General features: G+C 43.4%; 1 protein-coding gene across 2 annotated transcripts in view; it reads right to left on the bottom strand.

Moving 5' to 3' along the window:
* The window catches only part of LOC144128599 (putative G-protein coupled receptor No18), a 164899-nt gene that overhangs the window by 4108 nt on the left and 137456 nt on the right, over positions 1 to 23335 (bottom strand). The window contains exons 3-4 of one of the 2 annotated variants that reach the window (XM_077662129.1): positions 13302 to 13380; positions 1330 to 2230 (exon numbers count right to left, since the gene is read on the bottom strand). In XM_077662129.1, coding sequence (XP_077518255.1) covers positions 1330 to 2169 — 840 coding nt within the window. In that variant the 5' untranslated portion in view covers positions 2170 to 2230; positions 13302 to 13380. The remainder of the gene's footprint in view (positions 1 to 1329; positions 2231 to 13301; positions 13381 to 23335) is intronic. The other variant, XM_077662130.1, reaches the window with a different exon arrangement.

Here is a 23335-nt window from a genome sequence, read left to right as displayed (position 1 = left end):
CACTTTCCTTCTGAGGAAAAGTATGAGATTACTGAAACATAATAAAACCTCTACTGACGCAAACACATCTTTTTACATTGCAGTGCAACTTTACGCTGCAGTTCGGCACATATATTTGTTGTAATGTAAAATTCTGTCCCTTAAGAAAAGGTTGTGTGTGTTTCATTTTCTGCTTACTATTCTGTTATCAAAACAGGCGTGGCTCTGTGCTGCAGAAAAAAAACTTATTGAGCTATGAATGGGCCATCTTCGCTGTGACATAGCAACAGTCATACATTGCAGATATAAGTACAACTAAAACAAGAAGGCTGATCGTTACGAAATTACTGCAATTTGAGTCTTATTTCAAAATTTCTCGAAAACTTGGAGCAAGAATACTTACGAAACTAGGAAGTGATGAAATTTTTTTTATGCATGCAACAAATGTTCGACAAAATATCGAATTGCAGCTGAGACCAAGATGATAATAGAGTAAGTACTGCACCCCGCTGTTCGATTACACTGTTGGCTTCTTACCAGTGTAAACCAACAAGTCCGATATTTTGCACTATAGTATAATTGCATTTACCATAACTTCAGGACCGCCTAGTGCAAGCTATGCATTTGCTTTCTTGTAGAGTTTCGCGGATTTTAGAGCTTCAAAATCATCACGCTGATGTTTGGTGTCTTTCGCAGGTTATTATTGTTTCCATTAGTCACACATTGCAATCGGCCTTATTTACTTTCTTATTGCACTTCATTCCAACTCTAACTCCGGATCCGAGGTATGGCACTAATAATGTCTGTAATTCATTGAGCATCAAACACTCAAACCAGCGCTGATGGCAGACAAAGTTTACATGACATTCTCTCTGCTTTTGTGACCAATAATACATACTGCATAAAATACACTACCATAAAACAAAGATTTTCAGCAGAATTGGTGTAATGTTTAACTACCGGAGAGAGGTGCAACTTGCGTACCACGAGAATAATCTTGTTTCTGGGCATAAAGCGCTATTTTAGAGAAAACATGGGAATGTCTGGCACTGCGTGCACCTTTTATATTAAGTAAGTACCAGTAGTCATACACATAAGGGGCCCGACAGTCAGTCATAAGTGACAAAATCTTATGATCCTGTGTGTAGTATCTTTTATACCCTGAAGTGTGCACTATTATGACATTACTTACAGAAACTTACAGAAATTCTGCAAGAGACCCATACCTTCTCTATATACATACTGAAGGAAAATCACGAATAACTTAAGAATTGTGCGATGGTCACTTCTTAATGAAGTATTAAACGATTAACCACATGGCACCGAACTTATTGCACACAAGGGCCCCACCTGCAGCGTTGCCGCCACGGCCTTGGCTCGCTTTCGGAGGCGTCGTCTTGTAGCCAAGTAAATCTTGAAGTAGACGATGGTCATGATGAACAGCGGTGCAAAGAAGGAGCCGCTAGCTGAGTACAGCACGTAGCCGCGTTCCTCCGTCAGCTGGCAGGGGGACGTCTCGTCAAACTGCTCCGGCCAGTCGTTCCAGCCAATCAGGGGTGGCACCGATATTAAACCGCTGATGGCCCACACCAGCACAATGGAAAGAAGGACACGCCGCAAAGTGCGCTTCTGGGCGTAGTTGATGGGGTCGTGGATGGCCCAGTACCGGTCCAGCGCAATGGCGCACAGGTTGAGTATGGATGCCGTGCAGCAGAGCACGTCGCACGTGAGCCAGAGCTCGCACATGTGCAAGCCAAACACCCAGCGGCCCATGATGGAGTAGGCCACGTTGAACGGCATCACGAGGAGCGCCACGGCGATATCGGCCACGGCCAAAGACACAATGAACATATTTTGCACGCTCCGCAGCGGTCGGTACGTAAAGATTGCGAGGACGACGAGAACGTTGCCAAACACAGTTCCTGCAACTATGGCTGACAGTACGAGCACCGTGGCCACGGCTTCTGGAAGCGGCACTGCAAGCGAGAAGGCGGCATCTTCGGCCGCTGCGGCTCCCACAGTGATGCTATCTTGTGTCGCCGTGACGTTGGAGTCATTCGTAAGTCTCACGATGGACGCGAGGGTCGACGACACATTTTCGCCCGTGTCGAACATGACGCCACCGTAGAGAAGTGGGGTCACGACTGTGCCGGTGGCTGACTGCTCAAGACGGCCCTGGGTCGCGGTCATAGCCTCGGTGGGGCTGGCTTCCTGATCAGCGCATCGAAAGAAGTTGCAGCAGGGAGGAAACCTGTAAGAGATGAAAACATATATTGTGACTACGTTCTTTTTCTCTTTCTTGCAGAAACTGCAGTCTATAAGGTAGGTTTAAAAAAAGAAAACATTCAGAGGCTTTAACTCTTTCCTTAGCTGGAGCTTTAAGGACATGTCGCCGGTAACGCACATATATTGTGCGCTATTTAGAAACTATCTGCGGAGTTCGGGAATTGTTATGGAATCAGCTATATTTAGACTCAATACCAGTGTTTAAGTAATGATAACATTGCTATGAAGCGGTGCGTATTGCGGCACTGAAGAGCGCTGCAAAAAAATCTTTCCAGCCGGGAAACCAAACTTCCTTATAGTTACACCCTCTGGAAAACAATTCTTCTGGGCCTCAAAATATTTCAAGTTAAGGCTAGCAGTGCTAGCCTAATGTTCCAGATTGCTATCAGATAGTGTGGTTGTAGTTTTGATGATGAAGAATTGAATAAAAGGAAAGCAACCCACATCCGTTGCTCTCTACAGACCAACTATTTTGTCTGCCTGTTTCCACGTTTCTGTACTGCCTTAGGTGTATAGAACAGTTGACGATAGTGTGGCCGTTTTCTGTCATGCGTCTTCATCATGTGGCCAGGATTTGGTTCCGCCATGTGAAGACACAGGCGTGTTTTCACCGAGAGAAGAACCTGCAACTCCCCCTCTCCCCGTCTTTCTGCCAAAGTGCAGTGACGATAGTGCCACCAAACAGCGCAACCAAACAGATGACGAGATAAAGCGATACTTTAAGTGTTTTTATTACCCTCATTGCGATCAACACTCATAAAGTTCTCTGAATTCTTATTGGAAAGAAAGAACCCTCTGCTAAAGTCGCTGACTCATAAAAGTGGCCGCACAAGAACATTCGCGTCATTCGATGCCTTGCTGTTTTACAACAACACCGTCCAGCCGATTCGACTGCGTCGACTCGAACGATGCCAGCTTGCTTTCCGGTCTTTTTATTTGTAGGCTGATACACAGGAAAGGGGGGGGGGGGTGGAGGTGGGGCGTTCCGCTGCTTTTATGCGAACGGTGAATCTTAGTTTGTATCTTCTACGATGGAGGAGCTGTTTCATGCATTCACACGTGCCCGTTACATAGCAAATTTTTTATTTTATTATATTCTTATAAGTCTTGGTACTTTTCTGGCATCTCCGCAACATTGTTTTTCATTTTACAAATATTTCGTCTGTAATGAAATTGCAGTCTTATTCTTTCATTGACTCCACAGAAGAAGCGCTTTTATGTTAGTTGATGTACTTGTGCGCTCTACGAATTTACAATAAAAAACTTAATAGCGGTTGTAATCACTGCCAAAAATAGGAAATATTTTCTTTCTTCGCTCGAGCAAGTCAAAGCGTTCAAGTGCTAGGGTGGCTATGCAGTTTAACAAGCTACAATTTACACATTTCCAATAATTTAAAATATATTGAACGTGTCACAGCTCACCATTAACAACATCTACTATAATATCCTTCGGAATTTATATTACGTCAATAAAAATTTACACTAGTGCTTAATAATTTTATCTCCAATACATAATACCAAATAAGAAATTTGTTTAGTTGCTTTCCTGTTATGCGGAATGCTAATGCAACTAACATACGGTTATATGTATAAATAATGAAATTAACGCAATAATAATAATAATAATTGGTTTTTTGGGGAAAGGAAATGGCGCAGTATCTGTCTCATATATCGTTGGACACCTGAACCGCGCCGTAAGGGAAGGGATAAGAGAGGGAGTGAAAGAAGAAAGGAAGAATTAGGTGCCGTAGTGGAGGGCTCCGGAATAATTTCGACCACCTGGGGATCTTTAACGTGCACTGACATCGCAGAGCACACGGGCGCCTTAGCGTTTTTCCTCCATAAAAACGCAGCCGCCGCGGTCGGGTTCGAACCCGGGAACTCCGGATCAGTAGTCGAGCGCCCTAACCACTGAGCCACCGCGGCGGGTTAACGCAAAAGACATGTTAATTTTTTTCACAGTAAGGATCTATTAATAAAAAGGTGCAATTATATTTTGCATGCAGGACATTTTAATGGCTTAAGGCTCCTTTAGATTATGAAATACATGTTTCTGTAGCCCCTCGAAGGTAAGAAAATTGAGGAGCATTGTGCTCACTTTACATGAATTAAGAATAACTGACAATAAACAATTTTGCACGAATGAAAAATTGCTCTCTCGCCATCAGACGTACACAATTTTTTAACCATCAAATGTTCTCAACTCTCATCGCTGCGAATTCAGGCGAACATATCCCGGGAACTAAGGCGAACTTACGCCCGAAAATCAAGTTGAGCATAATCCCGAAGTTATGCAAGAGCGTCCCAGCTTTTGCGGCCGAATATTATCCAGCGGAACAAAACTTAGTTAAGCACAGCCGCCGCGGTGGCTGAGTGGTTATGGCGCTCGGCTGCTAGCCCGAAAGACGCGGGTTCGATCCCGGCCACGGCGGCCGAATTTCGATGGAGGCGAAATTCTAGAGGCTCGTGTGCTGTGCGATGTCAGTGCACGTTAAAGAACCCCAGGTGGTCGAAATTTCCGGAGCCCTTCAGTACAGCGTCTCTCATAGCCTGAGTCGGTTTGGAACGTTAAACACCCATAAACCAAACCAAAACTTAGTTGAGCGTCCAGCGGGTTTGCAGGAACCCTCGGCGTGCATAGAGCAGCTTAATTTCTTGATTCCTCAGACCGCTCGACCACTGCTGCTTTTTTTTTTACATGAATTTTTTTTCGTGCAGACTATGTTCTGTGTACAAGAACTGTTTACAATGTCTTTAGAAAGCAGTGCGAAGTCGAGTTCGAAACAGAAAACGTTCAGGTAACAAAGCACTAGATTCCAGGAAAGACTGAGAGCATCACCAGGAGGGAGTGCCTCTCATGTTTGAAGTCTGTCTGCAAGAATACTTCTCTGGGATTAGCAATCATTCAGCTGAACTGGGATTTTGTTGATGCAACAAATTCACAATGCTGATCTATCGTGCGAGTTTTCCATAGGCTAGGTTGCAACCTCACTCGCTGTGTCCTCACTAGTCGGCTCATATGCTGCTGGAATAGTTAGACGTCTTCGTCACATTTCATTATTTAGCTTTCATCGTTTAGAGCCGCCAGCAGCGCGCTATTCACGTGGAAAAAAAGCTTTTTGCCGCCGCTCTTTAAAGCTCGAAAGAACCCAGGGAGAGTATGTGCGCAGTCTCAGTTGAAGAATAGATTCGGTGGAGGAAACGTCTATGTTGAATCTTGGCTATTGATTGTTCCATTCGGATTATTCGCTAAAGCGCTGTACGGTTTACCTTTTGGGTATCACAAGCTTCCTTCTCAGCCAACTTTGTTACAAAGTGGGCCTTCGGGCCAGCGGTTTATTAAAAATTATTCCTGTATTACTCAATTTTTCTCCGGTTTCTGCCCTTTTACTTAGAGCAGGGAAGCGCCTGTGAAGCCACGCTGGTTCAGAAGCTCTGGCGTGCTTGGATAAATGCGAGATTTATTCTGCTAGCGTTCCTCCAGCCTCTGCTGCCGCGTGAAGTGAGGTCCATCGAATAATCAGCGTACTGTTCGAGGCCGGAAGTTTCTACGTTTTGCTGATAAAAATTTTCTGCCTGAAAACTTTCATATCCAGAGTCCAAGAATTATCTATAGTTGAAAATTTCTATAGTCCGGAATTTTCAGGCCCTATAATCCAGTTTTATTCTTTGTAGGGTTCCACTCCTGTTCAAAAGCAACTGTTTTTACTAGGCTGGCCACAATCACTGCACAGTTCGCGAAGCTATAAGCTGGAGGAGACGTAAACGATTTTAAACCCGACAGCGTTAAAAACTCCATCTCGCAGAAAAACTGGCGACGTCGTCGGCGTCAAATGCCTGCCAGTGGTGGATTCCTGAACCAATTCACTACTGCGACAGGAGTGGTATGAGAACTGAAAGAGATCGATTAATATAATGTTTTTAATGGCCAACTCCAGATATATGGGCAATAATCCTTAAGGTAGAACAAAACTGCCCCCTCCATTTTTTTTCTTTTGGACGCAACTGTGCATTAGTTTCTTTTTTTAAAAAAAAGTGAGAGAAAAATTTTTAATGCAAAAGCAGGTATACGGTGACCAACACCGACCACAAATCTTGTTTCCGTACATACGCTTTTCCGTGCGATCCTGTGCCGTTGTCTAGCAAACCAAGTTACTACCCGAGGTTACCCGAATTACTCAGGCACGCTCAGGTCAATTCAGAAAAGCGTCGTGCCAGCTGCGCAAGACATTGCTCGGGAAGACCAACTTGGGTCGCACAATCCCTGCCGGTGGCTGTGATAGAAACAGGCACCCGAACGTGCAGTGGCAAATCCCTTAACAGCTGCCCCACTGAGCAGAATGTGGTATGAGCACTCGCCACCATCTATGGATGTTAAGTAGAGAATGACCAGTAATACATATATGGGCATTAACTCATTAAAGATGTCGCCACATACCTTCAAAGCGGAGCTTAAGACTCCACCCTAATTGAAGAACGAACATCTGCTTTCGCACGTTGACTCGGTTTACCTACTTTAAACACCTACCAGTTTTAGCAGGCAGGTAAGCAATTTCTGTGTGTCTTTATAAGGGACACGTAATTATGATGGCGGAGGGAATGGAAATAGCAAACTTTCAGGTTCCATCGACAAAACTGCATCGCAAGCAAGTAGAGAAATATACAATGGCGTGCTGCGATCAGTCAAAGAGCGTTCAGACTAACATGAAGAACAACACTGGTGAAGACACCGTCTAACTTTAAGACTGCACCAGAGAAATGCCTTTTACAGCTCAACAGATGCCACAGCTACCTTTACAGGTTTTCCTCCTCCTGCGCACCACGTTAAAGAGTGGGCCAGGTGGCCCGGATGCGTATATAATTTCATACTCGCATCATAGCCATAATATAAGACAGTAGCGAGCAATTCGTAAAAACAATGTGTAAAACGCCTTTTTTTTAGATATCGAAATGTATTGTAACAACATGTAACAAAATGCAATGAACAGCACGAAGGTCATTATTCACCGCTCCTAGTTGTTCGTTCTTCTCGGTTTTTCCTTGAGAACGCAGCGTGTGCAACAAAGTAGCAAGTCGTGCATTTGCTGCACTGCTTTTTATCGTCACTGCAGCGCTACGGCTAAGCTGAAAATGAAGTCTGAAACTGCGCTGCCCGAAGGCTGTTCATAAATCTACTTCCGAGGGATGCTTCACTGTCGAGCTGCTTGCTGCGTGACACAAACGATGGGCTCCATCAACGGTATTCATTCGAAGTTTCAATTCAGCTCGAGCAAACTCATTAGCCCACCCGCAAGTTAGTTCTATCTGACCAGAGCGGGAAATGCGGATTCAGCTCCCGGCGTTTACTCCTAACACACAGTGCGATTGCTTACGCCCCCTTCCGCCCACAACCATTTCCTGAATGGTAAGCGACTGCCGCAGCGCAGTTAATTCCAGCCTTATCTCTCGCTTTCTGCACTTCCGCAACTTCTAATTTGCTGCAGGAACTGCATCCTCGTTTACCACGAAAAGCCGTAGCTGGAGTCCTTCTTTTTCCTTACTAATAAAAAGAAAGAGATTGGGGTGGGTTTTTTATTTGTGCACAAGTTACTCCTGACTCTTCTTTGGAGTGTTTTCCGAAAAATGGGGGGGGGGGGGGTGTCTTGATGGCTTTTACAACTATTTTTGAAGGTGAGGTCGAGGCTCTGAAATATGTGTAATTAGGCAACGCCGTAACGATCTTCCTCTGGGCACAAAACAGTTGATTTTACCCTCCACTTCGTAGGCTCTTGCGGCTGTATGTGTCAGGATTTTTAAAATGCACAATACAAATTTGTGTAATTTCAACAACCAGTTATTCTTGTTTAATGTGGGGGTGCCTGCCCTTAAAATAGGCGTTATCTTGTAAACTTAGCCTTCTCCGCATGTAGCGTCTGCGTGCATAAAAATTCCTGACATGCTCGGATTTTCGGCAAACCAACGAATATTTTTGAGGCGTCGCCTTCTTTCTCATTTTAAGCTAACGGAGGTCAGCAAGTAAAGAAGTGTGTCTATTTCGTTTACAAGTTGTAGAACTTATATAGTGGTGCTACCTTCACTGGCGGCTATAGCAACTCGGTAGGCATTTCCACTGTGCGGGGGCACCACTGACCACGGCTAATATTAGGACTGAGGTGACTGACCCAACTGCCTTAATCTTCCGCTGCTTTAACCCTTTCCGACCCTGTCCATACAAACGTGCAGACGTAAAAAATATTTTCAAAATTAAAGCCAAAAGGTTCATTTTCTGGCCCGGATCACAGGTCTCTAAGGGCTCCGGAAATAAACCTGTGCACATAGCTTGCTTCATGATCGCTTCCTGCATCCGGCTTCCGACTTCAAGCATCCGGGAAATCTTGGGATTCCCGGATAACATTCAAGGACCCCTGCACGCAGTGAGAAGCGCGACATATACCTGTGTTACATATACTATGTGCAGATAAGCGCTTTAAGAGCGCGCTTTGTTGGGCGAGTCGGCCGTTCATTGTCACATAGGTAGGTGAAAGGACCTTTCACGCCCTTGTTTGCGTGTGCGCAGTTACTTGTATGATAAGGAACGACCGACTCGGCAAACAAGGTCCTCGCTTAAAGCGGTTTTGTGCTCATTTGGCTATGTGACAGTGAAACTGCTTTGCATTTTTTTCATACGAAAATTTAAGTTTCATGTAAATTTATGCATCTTTTAGCAGTGCTGTGGTGACAGTTTGATCAATACCGACCTCACCGACGCATTTGTGAGCGTTCATTTCCACAAGCACGAATTTAATTTTCTGAAATTTTTCTCGATATTACTTTTCATGACTTGAATGCAAGAATTGAAAAGAAAAATTAGAGCTGCCCGGTTAATTTCTTTATAGTCAGGAAAAGATGAAAGTTAACTAAATGGTATAACAGAAAAGCAGATGCGTGGGTTTTCAGCTCCGTCTGCCCTCTCAGCATGGCGTGACTTCAAATGATTCAGACACGTACCGGCTTTGAAAGCTTGTAAATATTATGCTCTGCCACTTTTCCACAACCCCCGGGTGCTTAAGATATGCATTTGTTGCGTTATTTTTATTTCTTCTGGCAATTATTTCTCTAAAATATTTCTGAAACGCGTGCAAGGGTTCTTTCAAGTTTTCAGAATTATTTGTAGCGAATACGCAAGATTTACCAGGACTGAGCTTGATGGGTACACAATTTTATGCGCACTGTGCTAAGCTGCTTAGAACGCCGCCGAAGATTCTTTTCCAGCAAACAAAAAAAAGGTAGAGCTTGACGTAGTTAAACTGAGCAGACGTTCTAACGCATTTGTTTAGTTTTATTGGCCCATGGTTTTGCTTAGCTGGACCGTCAGCGCGTCTGGCGACGATATTATTCTGAGGTTAAGGTCTGGTCGAGGTTAAGTGTATCTGGTCTGTCCGAGCCGCAGATGGGAGCTGATGAAGACGATGGATGATGTGCAACGCACAGCACGAGCGTGTGTTGCGGTTTAACGCGCGGCGTAATTGGCTGCGGGGATGCCACAGTGCCCTCGTGCTGAGGCGAGCGAAGCGATCTGCTAGCGCCGCCGCGGGTTCGAATCCCAGTCACTGCAATGGATGTTTTAATTATTTATTTACTGAAAGTCAAGGCCAAGGCTTCAGCTGACCCGACTTTCTTTTTCAGCTTTCATCGTGAAGTACATCTCTCGATCAAAATGTTACTTCTGCAATGGCTATTGAGATAAGCTCCCCGATTTCAGAAAGTGCTCCGCCAAGCCTATTTTGGCGATATTTCAAGATGGACGATGAAAAATGAAGCGATGAATGTTCTAGTCGGGAGTAGTAATATAAAAACAGTGTTACAAACGACACTGCGGGACGCCCAATTTTGTGAACGAAATTAAATAGATTGAAATGCATGGTTTCAGGAATAAACGAAATGTAATAAGGGCTAGTCCTCCATGAGGTGGAAAATAAAGCATCACTGCAATTAGGAAATTTTTAAAGTCAGGTTAGAGTTGTAAGTTGCTGTCGCAGATTTGTTTACCTCGCCAAATATTCTCACTACATTTTGTAGTCGCAGAGACAGTAGAAAGCAACGGTTAACGACTGGCAACTGATTTTCACTCCAGGCTTTGGTGCCGCCTAGCTTTACTGCCGCAATGATGTCAAGATCTGCTTGCTCAGGTAACACGTTCCAACCTTACTCGTTTATTCGTCTTTACATCGGCCTGACTATGCTTCTATTCGAAATATTCCTTGCGATTCATTTATCCTCCTTTAACTGCTATTTCTTCAACCTGCAGTGCTTAGCTACCTATTTGCACCATATCGAGAGTTTCCTCAGAGAGCCATTCTCCGAGAGAAAGAAAGGAGAAAACAGAAAAGTCCTCCCTCTTCTTTGGTGTGAATGGCGTGCAGCCATTAGAGCTCGTCCCCAGAGACTACCGGGACACTTACGCTACAACTAATTGACAGTGAAGAACAGCCGGCACCGAACAATGAGCACGGAGAAAAAAATATACACAAAGAAGCCGTGGCCAGCTCTATTTATTTGGTTTTCTTAGCAACCCTTTTCCTCTCCCCTCCCCTCCTTCTCGCGTTCCCTTGTGGCTTCATTGGGGGGCGAATGCTTTGACGCACGGCAGTTAGAGCAGTTTTATTTTAATTGGCAAGCAAATTTGCAGCCCTCAATGGCTTTCCTTTGTAGTGTTTCGCTCTGAATAATTCCTTACCCACGACGGACCTTTTTTTATACTCTCTGTTTATATCGCACTATAAAACAGTTATGTTTTTTTTAGGAACTAGCGTTTATTGTTATTTGGGCAGGGTTTACTTCGCGGTTTGCTTATCCAAGTAGTCCAAAGTACAAAAAATGCCGTTTTTTTCAGCGTTACGGAATAAAACAACGTCTACTTGAGCTAATACGTTTTAACACGCACTATATAAGCTTTCAAACACTCCAAGAGGCCTAACGGTCGGAAGAATACATTTATCATTTTTTTTCCATTTGTAGAACCAGCACAGCGCTCAACACTGCCGCTAAAAAATTTCCAGGCCTCCTTCTCGTAAAACCTCAGCCAGACCAATGCCAATCCCCCAGAGACAAGAAGAGATCATAAAATCATCAAGTTTCTTGTACACTATTCCTACTTTGCGCTTTGAAGGTACAAGTGGCCTACAGATATTCAAGAAGCCGTTAAACCAGTCATGTAACATGAGTTTGGTTAACTTAACTTGTTGTGTTAATTATAGCGATCGTTTAAAATGTCGGTAATTGTCAGGATGCGCAATGTGAGTCTTTAAAATAGCCAGCACTTTATCACTCACACACCCTTTTACTTTACAGTAAGATATATCGACGAATGTCCAGGATTTTATGCAGCCAAATTTCTAACCGCTCTTTTGCATGTAGACAGATGTACGCATTTCTTTTCGTTTCCTCGAGAAATATCTGCTAATTATCCTATAGTAAGACGTGGCTATCGGTATATTTTTGCACCGCCCGAAAAGTCACTGCTTTATGAACACCATTTATGACAGGTGTTTTGGATGCGAGAGTAGAACATTTGTTCTCATATAATGGAAGCATAAAGACTGTTCAAGCGAAGCCGTTAGTCCTGCATCCATCTCTAAAAATATTTACGGAATCACTTTTTTAGAGCGTCACCTCAATTACGTCTTCCTCCAATTTCGCGTCATCGTTTCCTCGTCAGCGTCGGTATTTGCGTCTGCAGCGCCTCCTGCAACTTGCCATCTGTCTCGTTTGGCAGTTGGCTCACCCATACTCTTCTCCTTCTACGATAATTTTTCTCTTCTTTCCATGGTGCTTCCCGCGGCAATAACCCACCGGTTACACCTTCTTGCGCTCTCACCGTACCCTCCTCCCTGCACTCTAACCACCCGCTGTATGTTTGCGGTGGTAAGCACCCACTTACTACGATTACCTCCGCTCCCCTCAGACCATGCTTCTTCCACGGTAGTCACCCTCCGAGTGGCCGCCACCCTAACGCCACCCCCGGTCGTGCCGACTACTACTGCCACGATGACGAGAAACCGAAGAACGGCCGCTTGATAACTGTGGCTGCAAAAACTGAACATATTTCGGAAAAACCATTTGTTGTCCGCCGCAGCTAACGCGCAGACATTGGCGCTACGCACTCATACCCGTCCTTTCATTTTTTTAGGCAAAAATTATTTCAAATCAGAATGAAGTATTATTGCATGCGCTGCACCGAGCAGTTCATAAAAGATTGCCCAAATGTTAACTGGAAGCCGCTGCATCCCATGAACCATTTCCTATAGCAGGAGCCAATGCCTAGTTTACAGGTGCAGGTGTCTTGATATAAAATGTGCTCCGTTCCTCCAATACGACGACTGCACAGCGGTTTTTGCAGCTTTATCTGCTGAGGCGAAGGTGTCTGGGCAAAGCGTGTTCGTATTAGTCGTCGTGATGGAAAGGCGCATTTGCAGACAAGCGTGCTACGTTAGTGAGAGAAAAACAAAGCACACCAAAAATGAAAGGCGATGTGCAGGAACTGGAAGATTTGCAGTCGTAAGGAAAGAATACTGTGAAGCCGCTTTTAGTCAAGTGCGATTAATCAAAGGTGCTGTACCAGGTGCAAGAGTAGAAATGCCATTCTACTCTTTCTGCCCACTTCCTTCTCTGGACTCGAGAAACAGAGTCAATTTTTTTTTCTCAGCCAGCGCATGTTCCGAAGATTTCCTGGCCTGAAAAAAGCACCTATAGCCGGCGCCGGCACGTAGAGAGCTTTGATCTTTAATAAATACAATGTTGTCTGTGCTCTTCCCAGTAATTTCGTTTGTCATGAAAGCCCTTTAGTGGAAAGCCATTGCGTCGTTCAGTCACGTACCACTCGGGACAAATTAGAGAATTCAGCCCCTAATATGATGATGAAAGCTGTAGGTTACCCTCGAGTAACATAAAATTATGCGGCAAAATATATATAACAGCCTTGGACTGTGGCGTTAGACTAAACAGGCACCTCCACAGCGAGTTGGTATTAGGTAAAAAAGGGCATGCCAAAATCTTACGTTTACATCCATCAGAACAGCGCGTAACATTTGGGCATCTTATATCCTTTGCAGCATTCCAATGTCCAGGCCACTAAGCCTGAAAAAAAGGAAAAGAAATATCTTCTAAATCATCAAAAGAGATGTCTCAACCAAAAAATCTAAAATTATTGCTTGTCTACAAAACTGAAGTAAGCCATCACTGGCTGCAATTTTTAAGTGATTTCAATGCACCTACTTCCGAATAAACAGCATTTGCAAAGATTGTGGAGAGACTCTACATTACTTGACCTACAGTTAAAGGCTCCAAACACTCAGCATTCACCTGAGATTAAATAGAAATGAGAGTGTAGATCGGAGCTAGCAAGACACGTTTAAGAAATATACTTATATTTTGTGTAAATACCAATATTATAATTCTGTCTGCACTCATAAAATTATCCAAGTCAGGAGAGTTGCTGAAAGGAGTGGAAAATCTACATACGTCAAGTAGAAACAGAGCAAAGAGTGAATGACCGGCCACCCTATTGACAGGTGCATTCAAATTAGAATTTCAAACAAATCCAAAGAACAATATGTTAGAAGCTACTGTTTTTGCCAATGATGATGCTTCCTCTAGCATATTTTATTACTATCGCTTCACCTAAATGCAACCGAGATTTAAAAAAGGCGGCTTGGCCTAGAGGAGTACAGCCACTAAGGGTTGTTAATAGCAGTGTGCCCTATTATTATGCAATGTTTTGTTCTGTAAAATCCATACAGTTTCTTAGTGTACCCTAGAAGGAAAGCTGGCGGCTTTTACCTTCATCCACCATGGACGCCCGAGGCATGCTGGGAAGATAGTAAACTGGATTGACATCTAGTGGCTTCTTTACTGTGCTACGAATTACATTTTTTTAGGTTGTCTTGTTCCACTGTCACTACTGTAGTTTTCACTGATTTTTTATGCACTATGTATTTGAGTAGCGCAGCTACACAGGAATTGAGCTCCGGAGCTTCCAAAGGCGCTCGACTCGAAGTGAGCTGAGCACTGTGTCTGGTGCCTGCTAGGCCTAAATTTCGTTTGCTCTTTCATTGGAAGCCATTTACGCAGCAAACTGGGTTTTGCTCAGCGGGAACCTGTAGCTACCTGTGCATTGGAATGTAAAAGAAAGGAACAAGTTGTTTTTTTTTAACTGAGAATGCGACAGGCCGCTGCTTTGACCACTCTTCACATTTCTCTTAGGAGCCTCCGAGGAAATTTAAAGGTGCAAAATTAAGTACTTCGACAAGCGCAACTTATGTTAACCGTGCTCACCGAGGATTGCGTTTGTTTAATTTCGAAAATGGCGGTGGCCGCGCATTGCATGAAGGAACGATTTCCACTTCATTATTCGCATTAACACCCGCTCGTTGCACTTGTTAGCATTAACGCGGCCATCACTTAATTGTGGTAGGAGAGGTTTGCGCTTTCTACCTGATGTTTTTCTGGGCAAAATCTGTAAGCGCAGTGCCAGGACATGCCGAGAGCCAGCACCAAGTGCACGAAAACTAGTCATTCATAGAAAAGCGGGGGCTCGGGTAAGTTTATCGCCGCATGAACATATCCTATGCACAGACATATGGCGCGTCCCACAATAGCAGACTACACCAATGAAACATTTCTGTTTTTCACACTGCACAAAAAAAGAACGTATTAAATGTGGTATTTTAGAATTAACGATTTTTTTTCAAGAATATTTACTCTAAACAGCGTGTATGTAAACAAAAAAAACGTGTTTTCCACGGTTGGCTAAGTTTGGCGGCATGAAGAGAAAGCCCTCTCTCGCCGTGGGCAAATTCGGTGCTTCTCTGCTTTTCTGCTCATTTATTGCAATATATAGTTACAATATTTTATTACAGGGCCTAATGATTGCAAAACTATGCTTCCTGGCAACATATAATTTGCAAAAATTTGTATTTTTGCAGCCGTAGTCATGTTTTAGGGCCAAGCCGAGTGCGCCTTGCTGTCCTCCCGGCATTCCCACGGTGGATGAAGTGCTCTATCCTGGCTCCTTCGGAAACTCGCATATACAATGGCACCAGCTTTCCTTCTGAGTAATATTTAGAAACTCTATGACAAAACGAATATACAACAAGTCTAATATGCACAAATTTTTAAATATTTTTTTTTTCAGATTCAACAAGGAATGTTTAGCTCCGCTTGAAGAGAGGGAGACTGCATTTTTTAAAACAAGGTATCATTCAGATTAATGATTTTACCAGCCGTAAAAGGATGCCCACAAAACTAAAAAAGAACCTCAGGACAGCAGTGTTACTTGAGCGCCCAAGACAGGCTCCGTTAAAAGAAAATCCGGTCACCCGCCGAAAAAACTTGTGCAGATTAGGATACACGGCACTCAACGGCGCTTAGTTAATTTCACTCACCTATGACACTCATATTTCTTTTAAAACTCGTTCATGTTATTCTTGGTCACCCTCTGTAACAGAAGCAAAAGCCTCTCTTTTTGAGTTCTTTTATTAAAAAAAATTCATTGTCGCCAAGAACAATGCTTGATGATCTTCTGAAGCTGCATTCGTTTCTAACCTTTAACTGAAAGCTCGCGGTTAATTATAATTAATTTATCTAGAAATATTGGAAAGGGTTAGTTTATTCTCGCCATCCTCTGTGTCGTAAATTCGCTTCAGAGAAATTATTGAGAAACAATCTTGACTCCAATCCAAACGCTAAAACATAGAACGGTGATTTTTCCGAGCAGCTTTATACTAAAAAATTAAGGCCTGTGAAGAAGATTAAATCTGCTGCACATTATATACGACAGTGTGTTCGTGAGTAGTTAAAAAATTTTTAGATCGAGAGCCAAATTTAGTTTTGAGGCAGAAAGCTCACAAGAAACCATCGGTATTGTTAGTTAATGCATAATATCGAGATACTTGCACCTACCTCATCGCAACTTATAGCCAAATATCTGTGAGCTTTGTCTCAAAGTATTTTCTCTGCGAGTCTACGTCCTAGTGAGTACCCAAAAAAGCGTACCCAATTATTGTGAATATGATAAATGGGCGCAAAATTGTGGAGGACGCAAGTGAATGGAACAACTCTGCAGGAATTATTGTCATACGGCAAGAGCGCAGGGGCTTCACCTAACCGCGATGCTCGTTCTTCCGAATTCAGTCACCGGAAGAGACACCAAACAAGCAGCTTTGGTTGCTACTGCAATCGGCTTCTTTGATGTGTAATGGTTCCGATACCCAATAATGATAATAATAATAATAATTGGTTTTTGGGGGAAAAGAAATGGCGCAGTATCTGTCTCCTATATCGTTGGACACCTGAACCGCGCCGTAAGGGAAGGGATAAAGGAGGGAGTGAAAGAAGAAAGGAAGAATGAGGTCCCGTAGTGGAGGGCTCCGGAATAATTTCGACCACCTGGGGATCTTCAACGTGCACTGACATCGCACAGCACACGGGCGCCTTAGCGTTTTTCCTCCATAAAAACGCAGCCGCCGCGGTCGGGTTCGAACCCGGGAACTCCGGATCAGTAGTCGAGCGCCCTAACCACTGAGCCACCGCGGCGGGGCGCAATAATGAGGAAAACGCAAAATGCATTCATAAAGTCCTTATCTGCCATAAATTGAAGCCCATCTTAAGAGCGCCAAAGTACGCCCCTATTAAGGGCTCATTCTTAAGGGGAGATATTTCTCATTAGAGCGACCGTCGTGCCAGAGCAGAAAGAATATCGCCGCTTTCGTATTGAAGGAATTTTTTTCATGTTGCACTACTTTGTTTTGCTTGCGACACCTCTGCGAAAGGAATAAAATTACGCTTAATAGAAAAGAGGGCGCACTTCGTCAAAGTTACTTATTTAGGAAAGTTGGAAAGCTTGAAGTTAAGAAGGTGGAAGGTGTGGAAGGACGTCATTAATATCTGATCTCCCTGTAGCCTAATGAGCAAATCTATTGTATCCGCAAGGACGTTTTCCGGTTCATACTTCGCTCCCATCAAAGGTCGGCGCATTGCCCCTGCTCAGCGCTCCTCTTAATTACCGCGATGGCTCTAATTAACGGGGATGCGGGTCATCTTCAGTGGCTGTCAAAAAAAGGAATAAAAATTGGAATTCATACCTGATGCTCACCTGGCTAGAACAAAATCATGTTGCAAAAAATGACACAAAAAGGCTTATTTTTCACCGTTTATGCGGCTGCAAAATTCTTCAGACTGGCAAAAGTGCCAAAGTCTTGAAGTAATGTGATTTATTTTCTGCCGTGTACGGTGGCGTCTCGGGTACCTCTAATTTAGTGTAAGGGTCGTTTTCAGCTTTGAAATTATGGAGATAACTGCAACGTGGCTGAACATAAACTTGCTTTGCAAGTACAGGTATCTGCATGTAGCTGAGGCATTTGGGTGAAGTTCAGTGCATTAGGTCCTAGGCGTCGCTCATTTTCCCTCAATATGCTCCGCCTCTTTTGTGACCATTTATTTTGGTTGCTGTTGTATCTTCCGTTGCTATTGCACAAAACAGTGTTTCAGCCTTATTTCCCATCATGAAAGCGAGTGGGCATCTGGCATGAAATATTCATGCACCTATAAGCCCTCCTCACACATCTTCTCAATCCCCACAGCGGCTCAAAAGTGCGACAAGTAAAACAGGATGCCCTTGGGGATACCGTTATGCAACACTCTCTTGGGATTCTCTTTAAGCAACAAGTTCATGAGAACTTCGACCCCTAAACATGGCGCAGGAATTCGCCATAGAACGCTAGCTGAGACGGCTCGAGCACGTCGCACTTGCGCACCGCGTAAAAAAAGTAGCAGTGAATTATCAGTAGCATACAAAAGCCGATTATGGGGGAGGAATTGTATTCCATTCACACAATGTTTCGCACTTGTGCTATTTCCATCACAGAGAAGATGGGAACACAACTAGGACAAGAACAAGCGTGCGAAAGACAAATTTTTTAAGGATACTTTGATTTCTGCACAGTGCCGAAACAGTTACGTTTTCCTCTGTTCTGCACAGCCAGCCAGCATGCCGATAGTATTGCCCGGTGTAGTCGCATCATCTATTTTTTCCACCCATGTCACACAGGAGCAAAGTAAGCACATTTTTAAGATGTAACTTCATTGAGATGTTGGTAATCATATAGTGCTTGAAAGAAAAACGGGTGATTGTCAGTACCATACGAAAGCCGATTATGGGGGAGTAATTGTGTTCCAGTCACACATTGTTTCGCACTTGTGCTATTTCCGTCACAGAGAAGATGGGAACACAACTAGGACAAGAACAAGCGTGCGAAAGACAAAGTTTTCAAGGATACTTTGATTTCTGCACAGTACCGAAACAGTTACGTTTTCCTCTGTTCTGCACAGCCAGCCAGCTTGCCGATAGTATTGCCCGGTGTAGTCGCATCATCTATTTTCTCCACCCATGTCACACAGGAACAAAGTAAGCACATTTTTAAGATGTAACTTCATTGAGATGCTGGTAATCATATAGTGCTTGAAAGAAGAAAAGTGCCCATTAGTGTCCCTCAACTCGCCTTCCACGCTTGTCTCGTGTAGCGAAGTAGTACTGGTATGACAGCACAGCAGGAACGGCGTCTAAACCGTTATCCCCGGCAGGGTGCAATTTGCGTCGGCCCGGTAGTTGGTTGCAGAAAATGGCTCACATTTCCCGCCTTCGCACTATACGGCGAAGATTATAATTTCCTTCGGGTGGGTGCGCTTGACAGGCGCAAATCTGTGACGGAGGGCGAAACTGTTCGCATGAGTGCTGGAACAAGCGTTTATTATCTTGCCAATGTCTTCAAGCCTATCGCTGCCCGTACGGTCGTTCGAGATGCGGCGCTGTTGTGCAGCAACTTGGAAGAGATTGTTGCAATCAGCACAACCGAGACGCAGATTAGCATTGAGGTACTAAATATTGAAACCAGCCAGGAGAGTGGACAAAATTTAAGATCAAGCGTTTTTTTAATAATAAAAACAAGTTAAGACTGAGCTCTTACTCCGGGGGACGGCTTTAGGGAACTTTATGGCATATGCTGAAGCTTAGAACCTCGATTCATGACAGCAAGTTGCGGTCACTATTCATAGCTGCTAACACAGGGTGTTTTCTTTTCTGTTCAATTTTTTTTTTACCTGTAACGCAATAATTACTCCAACGAAACAGAACCCGTACTCGAAACAGCGCTTCTACTGAGCTGTACAAATTTCTCTCAAAAATCAAGGTACATCCATGACGGCCAGAGCTAACTCATAAATTCAGCGTTCCCCTAGGGCAATAGTTAAATGAAATTACTCACCTCAAACATTTTTGCAAGGAATCAATCTGCCACATTAAGGAAATATTTTATCACATTACATATGCGGACAGAAATCCTCAATCATTTTTGTTTTCTGTAATGTCCTTCACCTGTTGTTCTGGTTTTCAGAGCCCAAAAAACCAAACCGATGTAGTGAATATTTTTCTAAAACCTGTTTGATTTCCATCGCACTGTATCTTTAGAGAAAGATGATAGTTCTGAGATCATTTTTTACTTGCACGTCGACATTCCTAATTTCGTCTAATAATTATACTTGTAGCTTCGTATACTTGTTGCGTTGTATTCATGTCCATTCACATTTTAATAGCCTCATGGCAGACAGCATTACTAATAAGAAATTGTAGCCGTGATGTCGTTGTCAGCAGCAAGACTCTATTCAATTAAGTGATGAACAACATTTAAATTTCAGCTTAACTAGAGTCTTTGTATAGAATAATTTTCTGTCACGGAAATATTGGAGCCAATAAAACCAGAAAATTGAGCTCAATCTTTATGTTCTAGAAATACGGAGGAACCAGTGGAAAGTTAACTACAATTACAACCATTTTATTTCCGTCCGCACTTCCCAGAGGCTAGGTTTAACAGCCTGATTTTCAGATCTGAGGCGTATTTACTGCTATAGTATAAAAAAAAATTTCACCAAAGCAGTTCCTAAATTGAAATATTCAATTTATTTATCTACCCAAAACAATCTTTAAAATAGAAAATTTTGCGAAATTACCCGAAGAAACTGGTAGGGTGATAGAAACGAAGCATTAAAATTTTGTTTCATAGGTTATAAGGCTTTTCATTCGCTTCGTGAGAATGCTGTCGGCTCAGTTGGTCACCCTTCGGTATTCTCGTTAAAAGCACTTTCATTTGCAGTACTGACATTCGTGATTCACAGCCATTTTGGATGTGTCTCATGCCAATCACACAAAAAATGCAAACCAACGCCATCGCCCAAACCATGAAAAAAAAACAGAGAGAAAGAACATGCTGTGCACGTGAGCGTAGCCAGCCACTTCTTCACACACGTCATTGGAAAAGACCTCCGCAGCAAAAAACAAGAATATTGAAAACACGTTCTACCAACGGCAAAACTAGAAAAAAAGCTCAGAATATTTCAGCCCCACTTCGCAACTCCTCAGTGCGACAGTAAGAAGTCTCCGCTTTTGAGTAGCGGCGCAAGGGGAATCTCGTGTCCACGAAACGACACGGTATTCTCGTGTTCCGGTCGTCCAACAAATGACGACGACAGACGCTCAGTCAGCAATCGTACCGCACTCTTCAACCACAAAACCTGTAGTCTGGCAGTCTCTGCTGCATAAAACATGAAGGTTAGTCCACCAGGCCTCAGCACTCTATACAGGGCCAGTAGCGCAGTTTTGTCCCACGTCTCCTAGCCGGCGGCGGCATACGCGCGCCACACTACTCCGAGGTTCTTTTTGCGGAAGAGGCAACAAAGGAAAGGTAATAGCCACTGCGAGTATCTTTAGCGCCTCCTCAGCCTCGCTCGATGCCGCATTACCTTCTTCGCTCAGCCGTTAATGCACCGGCAAAGAATAAAAGAAAAATGGCACTCCGTCTGCTTCCTTCCACGCTCATTTTTCTCTCTTCAGACACCGCACTACCCTAACGTCTCAAAGCTGTCGCCGCTCCGTTGTCAAAGCGAAGAACGATAGGCTTTCATCCTCCTCCTTTGCTCTTCGATGGGCTGCTCACGTATTATGGTAGTTGAGTCGCGTTGCTACAGTGTGCACATTTCTTGCGAAACCCGTGTGCTTTCTTGCGCGGCTAGCGCCAGAAGGAGGCCGCTGACCGTAGGTGCTCCATGAAGCCGCCTTTTAATCGGTTAGTGAGAGCTCGGAGAGGCATAGTTTATTTACCTTTTTTTGCGCTCTTGGCGGGGAGTAATTGAACAACAATGCGCGAAAAATCCACGAGCGGATGTTGGCTGCGTTTGCGTGATTCACTGCTGCGTGATTCAAGGACGCGTTACTCACCTAATTGTCGTGATGTTCGTGAAGGCAGTCGCCTTAACGACAAAAGTATAAGCGCCAAGAGCCCACTCTTGTCGAGCGCCCTTTGAGCATGGATACCTTTAGTATATTTTTGTAGTCCTTGGATATAAGGTGTCCTACCTCCTTTCTTACACAGTTGTGTTTACTGCCAATCCTTATGCTTGACTGTGAAAATCGGCATGCGCACATTGGTCGGATAGTTATATTTTTTCAATTCAATTCAATTTATTTTCAGCACCACATCATAGTCCTAGGAGCGCGGCAGAAAAGCCAACAAAAATCTTCGGCTTGACGGGAACCGCGCCCCCGTTACACACAATGGCGGCGACAGCGGTGCCGCATTTTGTTACACTGAATAGAAACTCACCACTTTGAGAGAAAAAAAAACAGTTAAAAACATACAGAAGGAACAAGGAATTTTATCATGTAGCTATACAAAGCATGTAGATAATCACCTTTAATCACTCGTTTTATAAAAGGGAAAAACATTTTGATGTGATGTGACATGCAGAAACACAAACTGCCGAAAAACTCTGGTCACAAAAAAATACAAGAGTTAAGAAAAAACGCAAGCAAATGCATGAAAGCAACTTGACATTAAAAAATAAAATTTATGCGAGGCATTGCAGTTCCTATTTTTCCGCAGTAAGGAAATGGGGATGGATGTTTAAGGAGAGTGCTTTGTTCAAAATATACGGCAGCTGTTGTTCGATCCTTTGCTCTCCATAATTCGTACGGCTGGGCGGAATGTACCAGGGCGGGATGTGGCGAAGTGATCTTGTTTTTCCATTAGGTCTCAGGTTTTCAGTGTCTTGTAATGTTGTGGTGTGTTGCGAGTCATATGGAAGGTTAGTTATAATCCAAAGACAGTCTTTTGCGGTATTTGTATCTTATTGATATTCGCTCGGATGTAAAATAGAAAACGACAATATTTTTTCTGTAAATTACCATTGTAAAAATTATTTCAGCAACCAAATGATGTAGATAAAATTAATAATTGAGATTTTAAGACATGCGACACCGATATGATATTTTGATGGTAGATGCTCATGTAGTTCATGTAATACCTCTAACTGAACGGCTTTTGTATGAAACACTAATTTTAGTGCGAAATACACGCCTAGCAAACACACCTTAAAATTGTGCCTGTTACTTTAGTGCAAGGCCCTCATCGTTTGCGCACTTTTTCTTGAGTCTGCAAAGTAGCCTTGGGAATGTAGTAAGTGCAAAATGTTCACCTTGAATTTCTTGGGTTTTTACGCGTTAGAATTGCCGCATTATTATTTCTACAGATTCATTTTTCTTGAACTGAAGGCTTTCCAAAGCACTGCAGCTGCTTAAAGGAAGAGCACGTTTTACCCCTGATCGTTCGAAAACGAATTTAAAGCTTAATTTTGAGATTTTTATTGAGGTTTAAAGGCCGCGAAAGTTGTTTAGCAGTGTATGTTGGGAAGAATATATTCGTGTCGGAGAGATTCCAGAAGAACTTTAAGTGCGTTAAAGAAGACCATGGGGTGTGAGGCACACCATAGTAGAAAGCCACGGAATAACTTCACATGTCTGGGGGTCTATTGCGTGCTCCCAAATTTCAATACAATGGTCTTTTGTTCAGTTAGGATCTAATAAAATGCAGCCGTTTCAGCTTTAATTATAACAGAGAACTTGTGTTGCACTGTTTTTGTTTGTTATGCTACAAACCAAGCACAACGTTCTAATCATGTATACTAGGGGATTATTTTCAGACGGTGG

Source organism: Amblyomma americanum, chromosome 4 (assembly GCF_052857255.1).
Source record: "Amblyomma americanum isolate KBUSLIRL-KWMA chromosome 4, ASM5285725v1, whole genome shotgun sequence".
Classification (NCBI taxonomy): domain Eukaryota; kingdom Metazoa; phylum Arthropoda; class Arachnida; order Ixodida; family Ixodidae; genus Amblyomma; species Amblyomma americanum.
Note: the sequence above shows the minus strand (reverse complement) of the source record. Positions and strands in the feature narration are given on the sequence as shown.